This window comes from Pongo abelii, chromosome 17, assembly GCF_028885655.2.
Source record: "Pongo abelii isolate AG06213 chromosome 17, NHGRI_mPonAbe1-v2.0_pri, whole genome shotgun sequence".
In the NCBI taxonomy this organism is placed as follows: domain Eukaryota; kingdom Metazoa; phylum Chordata; class Mammalia; order Primates; family Hominidae; genus Pongo; species Pongo abelii.
In genome coordinates this window covers 65,691,965-65,713,714 of record NC_072002.2, presented here as the reverse complement: position 1 = coordinate 65,713,714, position 21,750 = coordinate 65,691,965, and the positions used below count along the sequence as shown (strand labels likewise).

The following is a 21,750-nucleotide window of genomic DNA, read 5'->3' as shown; positions in this document are numbered from 1 at the left end:
ACACCAGTATAGTGGGTGTATCTTAAAAAATAATGCCTGGCTGGGTGTGGTGGCTCACACCTATAATCCCAGCACTTTGGGATGGGCAGAACACCTGAGGTCAGGAGTTCGAGACCAGCCTGGTCAACATAGTGAAACCCCATCTCTACTAAAAATACAAAAATTAGCTGAGTGTGGTGGTGCATGCCTGTAGTCCCAGATACTTGGGAGGCTGAGGCAGGGGAACTGCTTGAACCTGGGAAATAAATCTATCAGTCACGATGGTAACCATCAGAAAAACTCCCAGCAAATTATTGACAATGGTTCTGAGAAGTATGATTAAGGAGGTACACCAAGGGGAGATAGAGAGGGTTACATAATTTTGTGCCATTCTGTTCCTCTGCATTTTTACAAATCATGCAATATATTATTTCTATAATAAAAACAAATTTAATTAACAATATGAATAAATTTTCAGAGAAAATGGAGCATGCTGAATTCGATGAATTCCTTGAGTTTCCTTGTACATTTATACCAAAATTCTGTAATACTGTTGTTCATTTCAATCTTCCATTCCAAAGAATTCCATTAAGTATTTTTACATAATTAACTATTACTCTGTAACATAAATAATGGTGGCATTTACCTGGAAAAATATATACATTGTTTCCTTGACCTGGTGTAAAGACTCTTCCATCTGTAAGTTTCACTGGCCCAAATGGACTGCCACTGGCAAACAAACACCTGCCCTGTTAATAAAATGAAATAACTTCAATTTTGTTATTTTCTGTGAATGAGAAAATTGAGGTGAATTCATACAAAATCAAGTCCTGGAGTAAAACAGACCAATATATTACTTGGAAACAAGGCATAATATACTATATAACAATTTTTTCATTACAATCCTTTTGTTAGAATGAGGTTTGTTTCATGTGTAGTATACATTCAATAAATAAATAATAAAGTTAAAAATCATTTATTACTAAAAATTTAAAAACCAGACACTTATTTTTAAGAAATTTAAGGCCAGGCATAGCAGCTTACTCCTGCAGTCCCAGCACTTTGGGAAGCCAAGGTGGGCAGATCACTGGAGGCCAGGAGTTTGAGACGGCCTGGCCAACAGAGTGAAACCCCTGTCTCTACTAAAAATACAAAAAATTAGCTGGGTGTGTTGGCCCATGCCTATAATCTCAGCTACTCAGGAGCCTGAGGCGGGACAATCACTTGAACCCGGGAGGCAGAGGTTGCAGTGAGCCAATATCATGCCACTGCACTCCAGCCTGGGCAACAGAGCGAGACTCCATCTCAAAAAGAAAAAAAAAGAAATTTAAAATGTAGATGGCCAATAAATACCATTCCATATTATAAAGACCAATATAAACACCGATGAATGAAGGGGAAATACCAAAACAAATGGCTGTCATTTACTGTATATCCGCTAAAACTAATTACCAAGTGCTTTATGTGTGTTAACTCAGTTAATTTTGCCATCATGAAAACTTCATCATCATCTCCATTTCACTAATTTTAAAAAATCAGAAAACTAAGGCTTTAATATTTTCAAATACTTTGTCAAAAGTCACACATCAAAACTGTAGTAGTTAAATCTTAATCTAGATTTTTTGTAACTCCACAGCCACAGGTTTTCAATGATGCTATAATACCCAGCAGTAGGAAGTTTATAACACAGGCATGTGGCATGACCACAGTATCACTCCAGGAAAACAAATGGCCTGATGCCTTGTTAAAGAAGAATACTTCTCCAAATTTGTCACATCTATCCAATTTTGATACTATGCTCTATAATGGCATATAATAAATGTTACTGGCATATTCAGTATTTCTAGGAGAATTAATTGTGTTATTATTCTTTATAGCATTGTAGACCCTTGGCTTTAGTGGATTTAACATTCAAGAATTTGACTCCAGGTAATCTGAAGGTCAATAATGCAGAGTAACCAATAGTTTTACAAGACATACTTTCCATTTCAAAATGATACAAGATTTAAGAGTAGAAGCAAGCTAACTATGCTAGTAGGGCACAGCTGACTATCTTAGACTTGCAACTCTATACTGTTATATCATTTTCTACCTATTCTATGGATAGCTATTACAATTATCTATCTGTTCTAAACATTACTTGTGACTAAAAATTTTGTTTCTTTGACGATTAAGGTTAGTTCATGGTTAATGTCATACATGTTATCACAATGAGTACATAATTATTTTTCTGGCAACATTAATTTTAATAGTCTTATAAGGTAGATTATACAATATAGCACATCATGGAAAAAATGTTCTCATGATATCAATAAGTTTGGAAATTTAGAAAGATCTTGGGAATCTCTTCAATAATGACAAGATTCTATAGCAGTTCATGTTCTCCAGGTCATCATCCCTGCCTCCCTGTCCATTTAACCCAATAATTAATCCATGGCTTAAATGTGGCCAAGTTTTAATGATAATAGTATATTCTTATTCTGAAGTCCAACTTGGTGTATGTAAGCAGCTGGCAATTCAACTATGAAGATTTTTTTTAGAGTATTTTTCTCGCTGAGCAGCAAATGGTGTTGGAGTAACACCTCCATGGTGAAAACAAAATGGAACTAAAAATTTAACAGGTGATGACTACTCAAAATTCTATGCCATTATTTTATGTAACACTAAGAAAGAATTTATGTAAAAGTAAACTATGACACAATGCTCTTTTATTTTTTATTTTTTTGAGACAGGGTCTCATTCTGTTGCCCAGGCTGGAGTTCAGTGGCACGATCACAGCTCACTGCAGTCTCAACCTCCTGGGCTCAAGCAATCCTCCCACCTCAGCCTCCCAAGTAGCTAAGACCACAGGTGTGTGCCACCATGCTTGGCTAATTGTTAAATTTTTTATACAGGCAGGGTTTCGCTATGTTGCCTAGGCTGGTCTCAAACTCATGGGCTCAAGCAATCCTTGATCTTAAAACTGATGAAATACAGTATATCAAACTAGTCTTCTTGGGGAATTTTTATTTATTCCAATAATGTACATTTATTACAATAATATTTATTCAAAAAATAAAATTCTTAAATGAGCAGTCTTCTGGTGATATACCACTACTGCTTGAAACACTTAAATTTTTTATATTTTGGAAATGTCAACGATCCACGATACATTTAATATATTTACCAAATAGTCATTGTAGAAGACTAAGATTTAATTTGGGGAGCAATAACCATTAGTTTTAAGTAGTAAAGCCTGGTGAAGAGGACAGGCAATCAAGCTAAAAGTAATAAAAAGATAAGAGAGTATACTAAAGAGACTAATTTTTAAATATCTGTATGGTGATTTTGTGATTGATTTAGAAGAAGAGATTTCAATAATTATTATACCAATTGGAAACCAACAGTCATGAGAATTTATTTTGACTAACGGAGTAGTCAAAAAGGTCAAAAAGGAATTTTGAGAGAATACATGTGTCAACATAAAGGTTGTTTTTTGGTTGGTTTTTTTTTTGAGACAGTCTTGCTCTGTTGCCCAGGCTGGAGTGCAGTGGCACGATCTTGGCTCACACAGCCTCTGCCTCCTGGGTTCAGGCTATTCTCCAGCCTCAGCCTCCTGAGTAGCTGGGACTACAGGCGTGAGCCACCACACCTGGCTAATTTTTTTGTATTTTTAGTAGAGACAGGGTTTCACCTGTATTTTTAGTTGGCCAGGCAGATCTTGAACTCCTGGCCTCAACTGGTCCGCCCACCTTGGCATTCCAAAATGCTGGGATTACAGGCATGAACCACTGTGCCTGGCCTACACAGTGTTTAACAATGGGAAAAAAAAAAGAATGCCAAATATATCAAGAGTATGAATATTAAGTTCAGGAAGTTCTGAGAGTTCTGCTTTGGCAATGATTTTCTGGGTTGTTTCATACCAAATTTTCCTCTGGTTACAATTTAAAAAACCAGATAAAATACATTTTTAAAAATTTTTGCAAGCAAGTAGAGACCTAACAAGATAGTGAGAGTTTGGTGTTGGGGAACAGAGGTTTCCAAGATTCAAAAGAAGAGGGAAACAAGATATATGAGCCGAGCATTTGAAGCTCTTCCCCTCAAGATAACTGCTGATTTCCAAATCAAAAGCTGTGACTGAGACTCTGAACAGCAAAGCTACCCAAAGTCTCATGATGACAGAGAGGAAAATGGATGTTCAGGGACCGTTAAGGATGAGAGGTGCTGATAAATACCTCAGGACTTTTGATGATTCATACCCAAAGGGGTGGATATCAGGAGAAAGGGCAAACTGGAAATACCCCAGGCCTCATGTGGACCACATCCTGACTGGATTATGGCGACCTACTCGAAAAAGTAAAGTCCCTTTCTCCAAAGATAACTTTATCCACAGCCTTAAATTATTGCTATAGTTCTTTTTCTACGCTATCCATCACTCAATTAAAAAAAACAAAAACAGGCCAGGCGCAGTGGCTCACGCCTGTAATCCCAGCACTTTGGGAGGCCGAGGCGGGTGGATCACAAGGTCAGGAGATCGAGACCATCCTGGCTAACATGGTAAAACCCCATCTCTACTAAAAATACAAAAAAATTAGCTGGGCATGGTGGCGGGCACCCAGCTACTCGGGAGGCTGAGGCAGAAGAATGATGTGAACCTGGGAGGCAGAGCTTGCAGTGAGGTGAGATCACGCCACTGCATTCCAGCCTGGGAAACAGAGTAACACTTCATCTAAAAAAAAAAAAAGGACTAATTAGCCTTACAAACAAACCTGATAACCATGACAGAACAAAAGATAGATAATAAAAATGAGTGAGATATTTGTTACCATCAGAAAATTTTAATTGCAATTCATATATTCAAGAAATTAGGTGGTGCATAGTGGCTCATGTCTGCAATCCCAGCACTTTGGGAGGCTGAGGCGGGGGATCACTTGAGGTCAGCAATTTGAGACCAGCCTGGCCAACAAAGCAAGACCTTGTCTCTACAATAAAAATAAAAAAATTAGCTGGGTGTGGTGGTATTTGCCTGTAGTCCCAGCTACTGAGGAAGCTGAGGGAAGAGGATTACTTGAGCCAGGAATTGGAGTCTGCAGTGAGCTATGACTGTGCCACTACACTCCAGCCTGGGCAACCAAGAGAGACCCTGTTTCAAAAAAAAAAAAAGAAAATTTAATGACAAGATATAACTATTGTTCAAATTATGAGGTATAACAGTACTGTGGTATATACATATTATATATATATATTTTTTTTTTTTGGTTTTTTTTTTGAGATGGAGTCTTGCTCTGTCACCCAGGCTGGAGTGCAGTGGCACGATCTTGGCTCAATGCAAGCTCTGCCTCCTGGGTTCACACCATTCTCCTGCCTCAGCCTCCCCAGCAGCTGGGACTAAAGGCACCCGCTACCACACCTGGCTAATTTTTTTTGTATTTTTAGTAGAGACGGGGTTTCACTGTGTTAGCCAGGATGGTCTCAATCTCCTGACCTCGTGATGTGCCCGCCTCGGCCTCCCAAAGTGCTGGAATTACAGGCGTGAGCCACTGTGCCCGGCCCTGTGGTTATATTTTTAAAAGAATCCTTAGCTTTTGAGAGATATAGTGTAATATTTTTCTGCTATAAAAAACTTTGTTTTAAAGGAGTGAAGATTAAAAAAATGTATCACAGATTTATTACTTATTCTCAAGGATGTAATCTAGCAATTATAGCTGCTAGACATCATTGTAAACAAGCCTTTAAAAATCACTTCCTAGAGCCACTTAGATCACTTACCACAACAATATAGAAAGTAATTGTGGAAATTACAACTACATCCTTACAGAATGGTAGGAAAAAAACCCAAATGTCAAGTGATTTATAGGCAGATATTTGTAATTGGGCTATAATCCCATGGTAGTGTCAAAGATCTAAAAGTAGTGAATCTTAAACAGTTTGGATGTAAATAAAAATTTGTTCTCCACAGCGTCAGATGACTCAAAAAAAACAGCCTTAGAAAAGACAAACACTGATGGTGAAGATGCATTGGTGAAGAGAGTAAAAAGTTAAGTTTCATGAAATGTGAGTACAAGAAAAGAGGATTTAGAGATTGACTATTTCTACAGTACATGATTTTAAGTCTGTTACTAAATTAATAAATTACTATACAGATAAAACAGAAATTCTACAAATGAAAAAATACAGCAACTAAAATTAAGAACCTAACAACAGATGAGCACAGCTGAACAGAGAATCTGCAAACTGGAAAATAGGGCCAAAGGAAATCACCAGATTGAAACACAGAGAGCAAGAGAGATAGTAAATATAGAAAACAGTGTAAAAGATAAATGAGATATATCTCTAACCATATAATTAGAGTCCCATAAGACGAGAGAGAGAATGTGGCCAAAGAAGAGATACTGGCTGATATTTTTTCAAAACAGAAAAAACAAAAACCAAAAACAGACATCAAGCCACAGATTCAGGAGCAGTATAATCCCCATGTGGAATAAATACAAAGAAAACCACGCATATGTCCGCCATAGTCAAACTGTTAAAAACCTAAGACAATGATATATCATCAAAAAGAAAACAAAAGTCAGAAAACAGTAAAATGATATCTCCAAAATGCTCAAGTATTTACCAACTTTTACGTCTATGCAGAGTGAAAATATCCTTCAAAATGAAGGCAAAATAAATTACCAAGAGAATTCATTAGACCTACACTTAAATAAAGGAATTCTTCTAGTAGAAGGAAAATGATCCTAGGTAGAAGCACTTGCAGGAAGAATAGTGATAAATAAATTAAAATGTAGGTAAATCTGAATAATTTTTGTAAAATATAACAATAATGTATTTTGGGTTTAAAATACATAGAAAATTAAAATTCACAATAGTGCAAACAGTGTGAGGGCATTACAGTGGAGTTATAAAGTACCTGTTTCCCATAATTGGCATAAGCAATAATTTATATCAGACTTTGATCACCCATAGATGCATGCTGTAATCTCTAGGGATACCACTAGAACAACTGTGTAAGAATGTGTAACTAACAAGCTAGTGGAGGGAAAATAATATACATATCAATTCATGTGATTATTCATACCTTTGTAAGTGTATATGCTTCTTCAGCCGTGCACTCTGCCTGTGCTGTAGGATTACTTAATGCAAATATTACAGGCCTTTCATTGATAGAGGCCATGGCTCTGATTACATCAGGAGTGAAAAGACGGCCAGCACCTGCAACTCCTGCAATAAGTAAGGGGGAAAAACAGCAACTTCATTATAGGTATAAAAGCAATGCTTATCAATAGCATTTCTATAATAGGCCTACAATAATAAAAACACAGGTAATATCTCATTACAAAGATAGCACTAAATCAGCAATGCAAAATCTATGAGAACACAATCTCAAATCTGAAAAGAAAAAACAGTAAGATGCTGAAAGTTCTCACTTAAATATTTATTGTCTACTATACACATAGTAAATTATGGGAAATTTTATTCTTTTAACTTTTTGTTTTTTGAGACAAGAGTCTCGCTCTGTTGCCCAGACTGGAGTGTAGTGGCACAACTCTCAGCTCACTGCAACCTCTCCCTCCTGGGTTCAAGCGATTCTCATGCCTCACCTTCCTGGGTAGCTGGGATTAAAGATGTGTGCCACCACGCCTGGCTAATTTTTGTATTTTTAGTAGAGATGGGGTTTCGCCATGTTGGCCAGGCTAGTCTCAAACTCCTGACCTCAGGTGATCCGCCTGCCTCGGCCTCCCAAAGTGCTGGAATTACAGGTGTGAGCCACCATGCCCAACCAATTTTTAAAAAGTGTATATGACTATCTTCATCACTCTAATTGGGAATATAAAACTTGCTACCACATGGATGAAACTTGACATTATGCTAAATAAAATAAGCCAGTCACAAAGAGAAAAATACCATGTCATTCCATTTATATGAGGTAGTTAAATTCATAGAGACAAAAAGTAGAATGGTGGTTGTTAGGGGGTGGGGAGTGGGGAAAATGGGGGGTTGTTTATTTTTATTTATTTATTTTTTGAGATGGAGTCTCACCCGCCGAGGCAGGTGGATCACCTGAGGTCAGGAGTTCGACACCAGTCTGGTCAACATGGTGAAACCCCATCTCTATTAAAATTACAAAAATTAGCTGGGCATGGTGGTGGGTACCTGTAATCCCAGCTACTTGGGAGGCTGGGGCAAGAGAATTGCTTGAACCCGCGAGGCAGAGGTTGCAGTGAGCCAACTCCAGCTTGAGTGACAGAGTGAGACTCTGTCTCAAAAAAAAAAAAAAACAAAAAACAAAAAACAAGAAAACAAAAAAACTTACAGCTATACAGAAAATTAAATAGCTCCTCTTTTAAACACTTTTACATTTTCTGCTGAGAATGTAATGCCATGATGGCATAGTCTGATGGCATCTATGCAATGCCTGATTTGAAACACACTCAAAGTTTTCAGCTTTGTTGCCCACGAAAACTTTGAGTCTGCATAGAATTTTCCTGGTAAAATCTGCAAATGGCTTTGGTTTTTTTCATGTTTTGAGTCCAACAGTCATACCAACTCTAAAAGCAAAGCATGATCGACTACACAGTGTCTAGGACCTAAAAGTATAAAGCAACATCTGGTAACTGAATTTCATGCATGGTAACCAAAAAGTTATCACAGAAAACACTGTACATGCTGAAAGCTAGGTAAAACTGCCAATTCATTTTTAGTAATCCTACAAGGTAATTATGACTGGCAACATACAGTTAGGGAGTAAAATTATTTATCAGAAAAACTTTACCTACCGATTATAGTTGAAGGCTTCAGTATATTCACCGCATCTTCAAAAGTATCAGGTATGCTCTCTGGGGCTGGATGAGTAAATGGTTCCTGATAACTATCTATTTTTGCTTTCCGTCCCTAAATTTTGAGATAAAATACAGTATTTTTTTAGTCAATGCATATTAAGGATGAAATAAAAAGACATCATTATGAGTTACACATTATTTCTACAATAGAAATGTCTTTTCATTTTCATTTACTTTCCTTTTCAACCCATATCTTCCAATTCTATCTTCATCATGTCCATAAACTCAAATATAAAACAAAAATCAAATCTACCATTATTCCTAAAAACCTTCTAGTTCCTCTCAAAAATGCATTTACACTATGAGGCCTTCCTAAGTCCAATATGGCACAAAAGCCTACAGTCCTTTATCTGGGGTAGATGAGTTTTGGAATTAAGAAATTTTCATATTTAATTTAATTTGATTGATTTATTGTGAGATGGGGTATCACTCTGTCGCCCAGACTTGAGTGCAGTGGCAGCCTCTACCTCCCTGGGCTCAGGTGATCCTCCCACCTCAGCCTCCAGAGTAGCTGGAACTATAGGCACACACCACCATGCCTGGCTAATTTTTTTGTAGAGATGGGGTTTTGCCATCTTACCCAGGCTGGTCTCAAACTCCTGGGCTCAAGTGATCCGTCCACCTCAGCTTCCCAAAGTGGGAAGCTGAGCCACCACATGCATGAGCCACCACTCCTGGCTGAGAATTTTTCATATTTTAGAAATACAATATGGCGTATATCAAATATTACATATTCTCCCTCCCAACAGATACTCCACAACTGAACAAACTTATGAATAGTCACATCAAGTACAAAAGGTTAAGATTACAAAGAGCTTCTTATTAGTTTGAGTCAGGTTTTGCTACTAGGTAAGTTCAAGGCAATCAGATTGGTCACAAAAATAAATTTTGGAAAAAATTTTGGAATTTCAAAGCCTTTAGGATTTCATAATTGCAGACAGACACCATGGACTTGTACTACCAAGAGTTCAGAAACAAGAGGAACAGGGAATTCTGGTTAAAGATGGCTGAATGAAGAAACATGCTTTTCTTTCCAAATCCCAGGTCAAAAACCATAAGTTAAATTTGTAGTAATGCCACAAAGCCAGAAGAGATACCACTGACAGACTAGAACAATGAAGAATTTCTCAAAGATTTAAGGCAGACAAAAACATACTGAATGCAAAAACCAACTGAGAAGTTCATATTCCTATTTTGGTAAAAAAGAAGACTTCTGAAAAAGTGTATTTCCATCAGAACTCCAAGATAACTCTAGATAAGAACCTGCAGGGGCTAGTAAAGCAGGACACTATCATCAATAGGCTGAGAAAACTAGGCTGAGCAAACAGTGACATAAGAAGTCACTGTTTTCAAAGTTTCAAAATGAAGGGCAGTGTTTAGGATCACCAGGAGACACTGGAAGCCTAATGCTCATAGGCCAAGCTACCTGCACACTGGAAAAGAAATATCTAATCTGATGATGAATATGGAGATGGACAGGGTTCTCATTTTGTGCTAAGTAAACACATCGTAGCTACCAATACTGTGTTAGAACTGATCTACCAATATGCTAAAGAATCACAACATATTTGATGAAAACCAACATTACAAAAAGAAGTACCAAACTAACTGTGTACTAGTCAAAACATACATCCCCCAATAGCCTTCTAAATATGTGATGTTTTATCCTTGTGCCTTACATACTAGTAAATATGGTAGTTACAGCCTCTTTGGGAGGCAGCACAGTTTAATTATTCAGAGCACAGGCTTCACAGTTGGGATACTTGGTTTTGAATCCTACCTCCATCACTTATAAGCTGATGACTTTGGAAAACTCCCTCGACCTTTTAAACTGTTTCTTCATTTGTAAAACTTCACAGGATTTTTTGAGATGATTAAAGGAGATAATACATGTAAAGTCTTATAACAATGTCTGGTATATAACTACTACTGCATTTTAAATTACATGTAGTTTAAGCACTCAAGTTTTTTCATTCACATACTTTAATTTTTCATTTTATTTTTTGTACTAATAGAATACTGGTTCTAATTAACAAGAAAAGATTTTAGAACTGGAACAAAGTACATTTAGATAGCTTGCTCCACAGACATAAATGCCAAGCGACAGCTATACCATTATATTTTAATGTGTACACACAAAAATATAACAGCATTGTGTACTGGATTGGTTTAACTATGAAACAGTTTACTTATATTTCAATGTGTTACACAGAAGACATATGACATTCTTAAGCTAGTGAAAATGGTAATCAATGCTAACAAAGGTAGTCAGGCCCAAAGGTACTAAGTTCATCTGGGAGATAAGCTCTTTATTATCCATAAATTGGTTTCAGGAGCACATGCTTTTTTCCTGGGGAAAGGGTCCACAGATTTTTATTAGATTGCTTCAGGGGATTATGATCTCCAAAGGGTTAAGAATTTCTGCTCACAGCCAGGCACGGTAGCCTCGGGAGGCTCAGGCAGGAGAATTGCTTGAACCCAGGAGGCAGAAATTGCAGTGAGGTGACATTGCACCACTGCACTCCAGCCTGGGTGACTTCATCTCAAAAGAAAAAAAAAATTAATAAAATTAAAAGAATTTCTGCTCAAATATCAGAAGTACTGCAATACTGTAATTAATCAGGAAGTTCTCAGTTCCTATTAAAAACCCAGTTTTAGGAGTGTCAAACACGATCATACTTGTACAATGGCCATTTGATCTCTTAAGAGCAAGACAACAAAGCAAGAAAGAGTAAGTCTGATGCCAACATAGAGATTATTAATTCAATATGAAGCAGGAGTCTTTGTAAAAGACAACAAGACTAGGGACATCTGTTGAAAAGAGAGGGGAAGGTCCCAATTGGTATAATTTGGAGACTCCAATGAGAAACAAGATTTTAAGGAATAGTATTTTAAAAATCCAACTAAAAATATAATACACTCTTTTGCTTCTCCAAATTTTAAATACCTTACCTTAACTAATAAACCATACTTGTCAAACATCCAGATTTTCTTTTGTGCCTCTTGTTCTGACAGGCCATTTTCTACCATAGACATAACTATAAGATTTGCAATTCCAAGAGCAGCCTGTTCAACAAAACATAAATTTTAATATATACTAGAGTATGATGCAATGCTTGAATTACTTTATATATGAAGATTATATGCTATAAGAAATATTTGGTTTATTTTTCCCTTACAAATCAAACAAAAATTCTTTGTGATATTCTCTCTAAACATATTTTAAATTACCTGTTTTACAGCAGAACTCTTGATTTCATATCCTCTACCTCAACAAAATTACAGGCTCATTATACTCTTTTATAAACATCAATATTCTGCCCATTTTCCAATTCTAGAAGAGAGGATAGGCTTAAGTTTTAAAAAGCCTACAAAACTTACCTCTCCTGCTCCAAGGAATAAGATTTTGTGTTCGGAGATTGGTTTACTAATAACTTTTTGTGCTGCAAGAAGACCTGCTAGAGCTACTGCAGCTGTCCCTGTAAGAAAAACAGATTTTTACAAATAAAAAATGGGCACATTAAAAATGTTTAAAAAGTAGGAATCAAAACCCTAAAGTTTTTTTCTTTTTTTTGCTTTACCTTGAATATCATCATTGAAAGTACAATATTTTTCTCGGTACTTTCTCAAGAACCTGAATGCATTATGATTTCCAAAGTCTTCGAACTGAATGAGTGTGTTCCGGCCATATCTAAAAACAGCAAAACCCACAATAGTTGTGTTGAAAATAACACTATTAAACAGCTTTCCACCTAATATTCCCTATGATAGCATTCAAAAATAATGTATTATGTTAGTTCAATTAAGGCCATCTGAAAAATTTCAGAGCCTGTGAAAGACTACATCCAAAATGTAGAAATTATTCAATAAAAAAAGTATGAGGTGTTTAAAAAAAACGTGGCACAATGATAAACCCATGGGATATCAATCTATGTAAACTATTTTCAAGTGTTCAGGAGGACACTTCCTTTGACTCTGAACCTCAAAAAATATATATTTGATATGTATACTCTTATTACATTAATAGTTAAACAGCAACACAAGAAAGTATATATTAAATAAGAAATTGAATAATAATTGCTATTTGAGTTCACTGACATTCAGAAAAAGAAGACGTTAATCGTCCAGGTGAGCTCAAGTAGTAAGGGAAGGCTTGAAAAGGAGGTGGGCCCTGAAAGAACAAAAAGTAAAGAGCTAGGAAGAAAAGCAGGCTGTTATTAGGGTGACCCTGAATTTTCAACAGTCTGGCTATATATTTCATGGTTTACATTAAGAGATAAGGGAGAAATTGGTTAATGCAGGTTGGGACCAAATAAGGGAGGATCTCGAATGCTAAATTAGAGAAGAGGGACTTTCTTCTGCATTCCATGTAGAAACAGTGAAGGCTGCAGAGAAAGGAAAATATTCACATATGACTCCCTTTAGGAAGGATAAACCTGCCAGTGATACGTAGCACATATTGGTGTGGGGAGACGCAAGTGCCAGAAGCAACTAGGAGGCTACTGTGATACGAAGACAAGAGATCTGAAGCAGAAGATGCAGGAAGCAAAAGGAGTAACTATGAACTATTAGGATGAATAGAAATTGTTAAGGATCAACTGGGAAATGAGGAAGAAGCTGTTACAATGTGAAGGTAATGGGGTAACTAAGAAGGTACTATTTGGTTGTCCAAGATAGGAAAGTGAGAGGAAGAAGGAGAGATAGCAATTTCTGGGAAGATGTAAAGTTCAGCTTTAGACTTGTTGACTTTGACTCTGAAAAGGAATTAATGTTTAAATATCTTCTACGTGCCAGCAATTTTAAAGGTAGGCCAGGGTTAGATCATTAAGGTAAAGAGTTTGAATTTATCCTATGGCAATAGGAAACCAATGAGAGATTTCAAGCAAAAGAATGACATAATGAAGTACACGTTTCAAAACAATTAATCTGGTATTAAGGTGGAGATGAACTGGAGAGGAGAGAAACTGGAGGAAGAATTAGAAAACTCCACAAGAGAGATAAGGAGAGAGCAAGATTGCGGCAATGGAAAACAGGAGACATTTAAGTGGTAGTACCCACTGAATTTGAGGAATATCTGACTCCACGGGAGACTGATGGAGAAGGCAGAAGGGTCAAAGATAACACTAAGATCAAAGTTTTGGCAACAGGATGAATGTTACTGCCAATAATAGAAGCTGGGAATACAGAAGATAGGTTGTTTGGAAGGAAAGGAGTTCAGTGTGGGATATGAATACGCACTCACAACAGAATATCCAGATGGATGATTCTGATTATTAGAAATGCAGGCCTCACAAGAGCAGTGGAACTACAGATGGGTTTTTATGGGTTTAGTAGTAACATGCATAAAGGTCATAGTTGACATGGCTGAAAGAGAAAAGGACTAAGTAGTTATCCACATTTATTAAGAGACAGCAAGAACCTGTGAAGATGACAAAAAAAAAAAAAAAAAAAAAAAGGTGGGAGAAAGACCAAATTAGGAGGAAGCTGTTTAGTAGTCAAGAGAAGAGAGAGTTTCAAGGACATAGAAGTGAGAAAACCTGAGTCAACGGCGCAAAGAGGTAGAGAGGTGGGAGGAACAAATGGTCAGAGAACTTAAAATACAAAAGCTGCACAAGAGCTTCAGTGGAATGGTGGGCGTGAACTTGAAGGTCAAGGCTGAAAAAGATACTGAGCAGTAAGGGTTTGATGGAAGCAGTGAGGGCAGACTTCCTTCAAAATGTCAGGTAACTCAAGAAAGCAAGGCAGACAGACCATGGGTACCACCTCATATCGGCATATCTAATCAGGCAGAAACAGCCAGGCAGAACAAAGTTCTCAAAAATTTAATCGCCTCCTGCTTATCTTCACAAGAAAGAAATAAAGGAAAACAAAACAAAACTTTGGTTCTTACCCCGCCCACCCCATTAAAGGTGCTTTCATATACTCAAACTTTTAAAAAATACCTGTCAGTAATAGCTTTCATAAACTCATCAATCAGGTCATCATACTGTTGTGTGCGATCTCGTTTCTGGTACAAGCCCATGTAAAATGGGTCTTTTAAGAGTGCCTACAAAATAAACCAAATGTAAAAATAAAATAATTTATATTATATAATCAGTTTAAACACATACAATAAAAATTGCAAAATAAAAAATAACTAATACAATTTTTTAAACGTATTGCCCTACAAGAAACTTTATTTTTTCTTTTTTGAGAGAGTCTCACTCTTGTCACCCAGGCTGGAGTGCAATGGTGTGATCTCGGCTCGCTGCAACCTCTGTCTTTTGTATTCAAGGGATTCTCTTGCCTCAGCCTTGTAGCTGGGATTACAGGCGTGTGCCACCACGCCCGGCTATTTTTTTTTGTATTTTTAGTAGAGTCGGGGTTTCACCATGTTGGCCAGGCTGGTCTCGAACTCCTGACTTTCGGTGATCTGCCCGCCTCGGCCTTCCAAAGTGCTGGGATTACAGGCATGAGCCACCATGCCCAGCCCAAGAAACTTTTAATAGACTTAATTTACTATTATTTATATAAATATTAAAAGTGGAGTTTAAGAAAAAAAAATCTAATCATAAAACTTTCCCTTCTTAAATTATCATTTTCAAAAAAGGAATATTGTACACATTTTTAAAAATACAGGAGGAAGATAAAGGGGGAAAATGATGTTACTCACGATATTATCAGTTCCCACATCAATACACACTGGCAGGCATCTATCAGGCCGTATTCCTGCACAAGCTGTATACAAACAAAGTTTTCCTACTGGAATTCCCATTCCATAGACACCCAGATCTCCAAGACCCAGAATTCTCTCTCCATCAGTCACTACAACAGCCTTAATCACAAAAAAATGCAAATTAAAAGTTGTCAAAAATGGGGCACTATAAAGAAAAGCATTTTTTAAAAGATTGATTCACTTCATATATATTTACTCGTTGCTTTTAAAAATAAAATTGTTTCTTGGCTAATTTCCAATGTAAACCAACCAAGCATACTTAAAATTCTAGGACTTCTGACTATTATGAGACATTAACTAGATTTGATTTCCCTCTGACTTCGGTTTAGGAATAGAATTCTTCTGACTAGAGGACCAACTTAAATATCTTCAGAAAGATTAAATATGGCAGAGATGAACAAGATTCTGATGGAGAGATTACCATAAGAGAAAAATAAGAGTTTAGAAATAAACAGCATGGTACTCCAACACAATAACCTAGGCCAAACAAAAAAAAACCTTAGCAACTGTGAAAAAGAAAAAGGTCTAGAACAAAAAAAATACCTACTTATAAAGAAGGTCTTAAGATGATACTGTGAGTTTAATTATTTGACCAAATTTTTGCTAGAGTATTCAAACCAATGATCATTCAATGTTTATTTTGGAAAGGAGTATAAAGGCAGGTAAGATTATTGCCTATAATAAAATTTACAAAAGCCTACCCAAAGATCTTGAAATAAGTTATTACATGTTATTTTATGAAAGATAACTAAATAGGCCAGGGCTTATATTTGCTATATTTAACATTTTTATATTTGCTAAGGTTCTAAATCTTAGATTTAAAAGAAAAAAAGGCATAACCAAACTTCTCTAACACCATTCATAAACAAAAGTTTTTATGGCATTTTAATGTATTTTCTTTACCTAGAATAATATCAGTGAAATAGAAAAGCAGATTGAGAAGACAGGAGACACCAGTGGTGCTGATACCAAGAGGGCTCACCTTGTATTCTAGCTCTAATTTCTTTCTCAGAGTCAAACTTTATACAAGTAGCCCATTTTATAACTACTACTATTATCATCACCTCAGCTGCAAAGCACTAAATCTGCATGTATATAAGTGCAAAATAAATCAGAGCAACAATGAGAAACTGTTCTTGGAGATTTAGAGGTAATTTACAAGAAAAGAGAAAACATTGTGAAAAGGAGGGTTGTGCTATTAGTACCTTAACATGATTTTCTGGCCAGTTATCCACAATTGATCTAACATGACCTCTGTCTGAGATCGAAATAAATAATCCCCTGCAACAGAACAAAAACACCTTTGCATTTCACAACAGCTTTGTTTCTAAGTTTTTGTTCATAATTGAAATATTTTTATATTTTAATAAAATATCAAGACATGGTATAATTTCCAAGCAGATTTAGCTAAGTCACACTGGTTTATTTTCAAACATTTTCAAGTACTTCAAACTGTAATTACACTGTTCATAGCAGATGCAACAAAGATTATTGTTAAATGATACCGTCATTTTACCCAAGAAGAAATGTATCTACATCTCATGTTCAAATAAACTCAATACACCACCAGGGAAAAAAAAAAAAAATCTAAAGCAAGCCACCAATGCGGGAGAGCAGTACAAGGCCAACTAAACTACTGTTAAAACTTACTGAAACTGAAAATTTGAAAATTTGAAGGAGCAGGAAGGGAGAGAAGAAAATTACAATAAAATCACACAAAAGATGAGACATCTGAAGTATCAGGAAAAAGTGAAGTTACTTTTACTTATTTAATATTATTTTTTAATTGGCAAAAATTGGATATACAGTTGACCCTTGAACAATGTGGGTGTTAGAAAATCAAGTCAAAAATTTACATATGATTTTCCAAAAACTTAACTACTAATGGCCTACTACTAGAAGCCTTACCAGTAACACACAGATTGACTAATAATTTTTTTTTTTTGACTTGGGAGTTTTGCTCTTTCACCCATGCCGCAGTGAAGTGGTATGATCTCAGCTCACTGCAACCGCCGCCCCCCACCGAGGGTTCAAGCAATTCTCCTGCCTCAGCCTCCAGAGTAGCTGGGATTTTACATGCCCGCCACCATGCCTGGCTAGTTTTTGTATTTTTAGTAGAGACAGGGTTTCGCCATGTTGGCCAGGCTGGTCTCGAACTCCTGACCTCAAGTGATCCACCTGCCTCAGCCTCCCAAAGTGTTAGGATTAAAGGTATGAGTCACTGTGCCTGGCCGACTGACAGTATTTTGTATGCCATATGAATTCTATACTGTATTCTTACAATAAAGTAATCTAGAAAAAAGAAAATGTTATTAACAAAATCATAAAGAGGAAGAGGATGAGGAGGGGTTGGTCTTGCTGTCTCAGGGGTAGCAGAAGCACAGGAAAATCTGAGTATAAATGGACCTTCACACCTGTGTTGTTCAAGGGTCAACTGTATTTATCATGTACAACATGTTTTGAAATATGTATAAATTGTGGAATGGCTAACAAAAAGTCATTTTAAACACAGTATGTTGTTACCTAATTCAGATAATCAATCTAGATTTCAAAAGAGAAAGCAAAGAAGGAAGGGAGAGAAGGAGGAAAAAAAGAAGAAACGCAGGTTTCTTCTTCTTGCCTGAATTGGCTTAAAGTTTAAATCAATCAACCAACCAACCAAGATTTAATGACCATCTACAAAAACAAAACGAACAAAAAAAAAAAACCCATAGCACAATACATTGCATAAACAATATACAGTATTTGCCTTCACACATAAGCCATGCTCTTCATGTTTCAAGTCAGTTCTCAACTCTGGGTATACATCAGAATCACACCAGGCTCTTTTGTGAAACTCCTAAGTCTGGACTAACCGAATCTGAATCTCTGGGGATGGGGCTCAGGCATCAGTATTTCTAAGTTTCTCTCTATCTTTTAATCATTCTAATAAGAAACTATAGAATAGCTGAACAGCATGGTTATGTCACAGAAATGTTTTAGTTACAGTAAGTGTTGGCAGCATCTAGGTTAGAACAGTCTGTTTCTCAGTGTCTTCCAGGGAACACCTGCAACACAATCATTGAGGGTGCTCACTAAAATCCGGACCTCCAGACCTTTTTTCTTTTTCATCAGAAATCTTGGGGATGGGGAGGAGAGGAAAGTTGGCAGAGATCAACATTTTGAATAAGTCCCACAGGTATTTCTTACACACATTAAAGTTTGAAAGCCACTAGACTAGATGACAGGAGACTGAATTTCTACATGTGGAAGAATGTGTTAATTGGGCATGGGGAAATATTATAAGGATTGAGAAAAGTAATAATAGATTAGAGGAATAAGAAAACTCAGATTAAGTGAAAACAGCATATATATGTGTATGTGTGTGTTTGTGTGTGTGTATGTATATATATAATATTGCTTATAATTTTCCAAAGAACTGTTACATTGGTTTCTCCAATAGCTCTTTGATAGGTCCTGCTATTCCCATTTTACACGAGGAAACACATTCATGGGGATCATGTGACTCATTCAAGAACTTGAGTCAGTCCTTGCCATTTCAGTAGTCTTCCCACTTATAATGTTTGTAGGTGCTACAACTATTTGGAATGAAAATTCATTAAAAAAAGGAGAACAGGCTGGAGGCAGTGGCTCACACCTGTAAATCCCAGCACTTTGGGAGGCTGAGGCAGGCCGATCACTTGGGGTCAGGAGTTCAAGACCAGCCCAGCTAACATGGCGAAATCCCATCTCTACTAAAAATACAAAAATTAGCAGGCATGGTGGCGTGCACCTGTAATTCCAGCTACTAGGGAGGCTGAGGCACAAGAATTACTTGAACCTGGGAGGCGGAGGTTGCAGTGAGCCAAGATCATACCGCTGCACTCCACTCCAGCCTGGGTGATAAAGTGAGACTCTGTCTCAAAAACAAAAAACAAACATAAATTAAAACTGATTAAAAAATGAGAAAAAAAATCTCTTAATTTGGCTTTATTGACAAAAATTTTAATGATAATTCTGGAGAATCTCCCACCAGAATTAAGACTTTTTTTGGTGGGGGGGCAGGTTCCAAAAGTATGTAATTCCTCTAACAATCACAATAATTTAAAGAAGATTAGAAATGAATTATGCTATTTTTACAAAGATAAAAGTTATGAATATGTTGGGATTTTGTTAATCTTTTAACCAAAATTACGTTTTTCTGAGGTGGGAAATGTGATTTGGCTAAGATACATAAAATAGAAATGTAATGGGTGTTATGGAATGATATTTTCCTTATTCAGTAATCATTTACAAGTTTTTTTTTTAAAATAAGCCTTACTTAGGTCTTCTAAAGATGTGTCCATACTGGGAGCAGGCAAGACCAACCGTCGGTGTATACACAATTGGCATTAAACTCTCAATGTCATCTTGCAGTATTCTATAAAACAATTTCTCATTTCTTTCTTGTATTCCCATTATGTAGATATATCTGAAATGAAGCACAGTAAATAATTTCTAAGTCAGCCTGCATTATATTAAAAGTCTTGGCTTATGAAAGTTAAACCTAAATGTCTAAAATTGAAATTGAGCCCCATTCTCACATCACATTCTAAAAAAACCCCAAAACCTTAGATTATTACTATTTAACACCCAGGACTAAAAATTAACAAAAATATGAGGGTACTTAAATAGTAGATGATGATGATGATGATGAAATAACAATAGAAACAATGTTTACTGAACCCTAACTGTGGGTCAGGCTCTGTAGAAGGCACTGGAAATGCAGCGATCACCATGAGGTCCTTACCCTTAAAGAATCAGTCTTCAAGGAGACTGACATATAAACAAGGAAGCAAAATAGAGTGGCATTAATTCAAACATTTGCTTAACACTATATTGCCTGGCATTATTCTCCAGGGATATAAGAAGTGACCTCTATTTTCAAGGAGTTTATAACCCAGGAGGGTTAGAAGCATTATAAGGTCTACACAGAGTGCAGAAGCAGCACAAAAAAGGCAATTGTCAATTGATGTCAATAAATATATAAGTAACTTCTTTTTAAATTTAGAGAACAGGGAAATATCAGCTTGAAAGCTTGAAAGTCAGTAATCATCTTGAATTAAATATGTCTAAAGCAGACTTATCTTTCCCATGACCTTGTTTCTTCTGCTATCACGTGACCAAATGCGAAACCCAGATTCCATTCTTGATTTATTCCTCTCCTACCCTCCCCAACACCAATCCTATAAATCACCAAGTCCTACAGAGTTGTCTGCCTGCTAAGTAGCTTTCAAATATATCCATTTGCTCTCTCCACCCTCGCACAGTACAAGCTACCATCATTTCTCAGCTGATTTACCTCAAAAGCCTTCTTACCAGTCTTTATAAATACAATTTCCTCCTACGCTCCAATTCATTCTTCTCTTAAAAACCTAACTGTGATCATTTCTGTTCCCCTTAAGTCGCTTCCTAATAGATCGTCGTAAAATAAGGTGCTCCTAAAATAGTTAACAAAACCTCCGCCTACTTTTCAGCCTAATCTTCTTCATGTTGACTTACTTCAGCTCCTCAAATGCATCACAACTCAACCTGGACTTGCTGCGTTTGATGCACCATTTGCCTGCACTCTCTCTCCAGGTATAGTCCTATACACGTGCGCTCCAAATGCAGCTCAGGTGGCATGCTCTCTGGGGGCCCTTTTCTGTCCACTCCCCTCCCCTATCATGTATACATACACGCTTTAGATTTTCCTGTTTTCAGGTCCCATGATACCCTACCTCCCTCTGTTAACTCTCACTCCACTTCTTGACTTTCTGGCTTCCTCCAGTCTAGACAATACCGTAAGTTAGAAACGATCACCTCATATACTTCTATAGTTCCAGGAACTATTAATAGCAATATGTGGCATATAACTGGTGTGCAAATATTTGGTGAATAAATGAGGAGAAGTGATCCCTTCAATTTTATTTTCTACATAGCTAATAGTGAAAGAAATGGTTATCAATAGATAGAAATTAAAGGGAAGAAGACTTCTCTGCAGTACAGGGAAGTAAACAAACTGGGCTGCTAAAATGGAATGGATGGCTTTGTGAGATGGAAGTAATGTTAAGGAAAGAACAGACGATCTATGAGGCATGTGATAGAGGGAAGCTGTGCAAGTCATGGATCTCCTCAGTGTTACCACTTTCAATCTTTATTTCACTTTAGTCACTTTTCTGTGTGCCTCAGTGATGGGCAGCACTCACCTAGGATCATTATAGCTCAGCAATGGTGAAT

The 21,750-nt window shown here is 36.7% G+C and overlaps 1 protein-coding gene across 1 annotated transcript in view; it reads right to left on the bottom strand.

The window, feature by feature from the left end:
• The window catches only part of ME2 (malic enzyme 2), a 67,573-nt gene that overhangs the window by 13,041 nt on the left and 32,782 nt on the right, over positions 1-21,750 (bottom strand). The window contains exons 4-13 of the mRNA XM_024236087.3: positions 19,814-19,963; positions 16,719-16,794; positions 15,451-15,612; positions 14,741-14,844; positions 12,380-12,489; positions 12,180-12,277; positions 11,751-11,864; positions 8,736-8,850; positions 7,037-7,179; positions 626-728 (exon numbers count right to left, since the gene is read on the bottom strand). Of these exons, the coding sequence (XP_024091855.1) occupies positions 626-728; positions 7,037-7,179; positions 8,736-8,850; positions 11,751-11,864; positions 12,180-12,277; positions 12,380-12,489; positions 14,741-14,844; positions 15,451-15,612; positions 16,719-16,794; positions 19,814-19,963 (1,175 nt within the window). The remainder of the gene's footprint in view (positions 1-625; positions 729-7,036; positions 7,180-8,735; positions 8,851-11,750; positions 11,865-12,179; positions 12,278-12,379; positions 12,490-14,740; positions 14,845-15,450; positions 15,613-16,718; positions 16,795-19,813; positions 19,964-21,750) is intronic.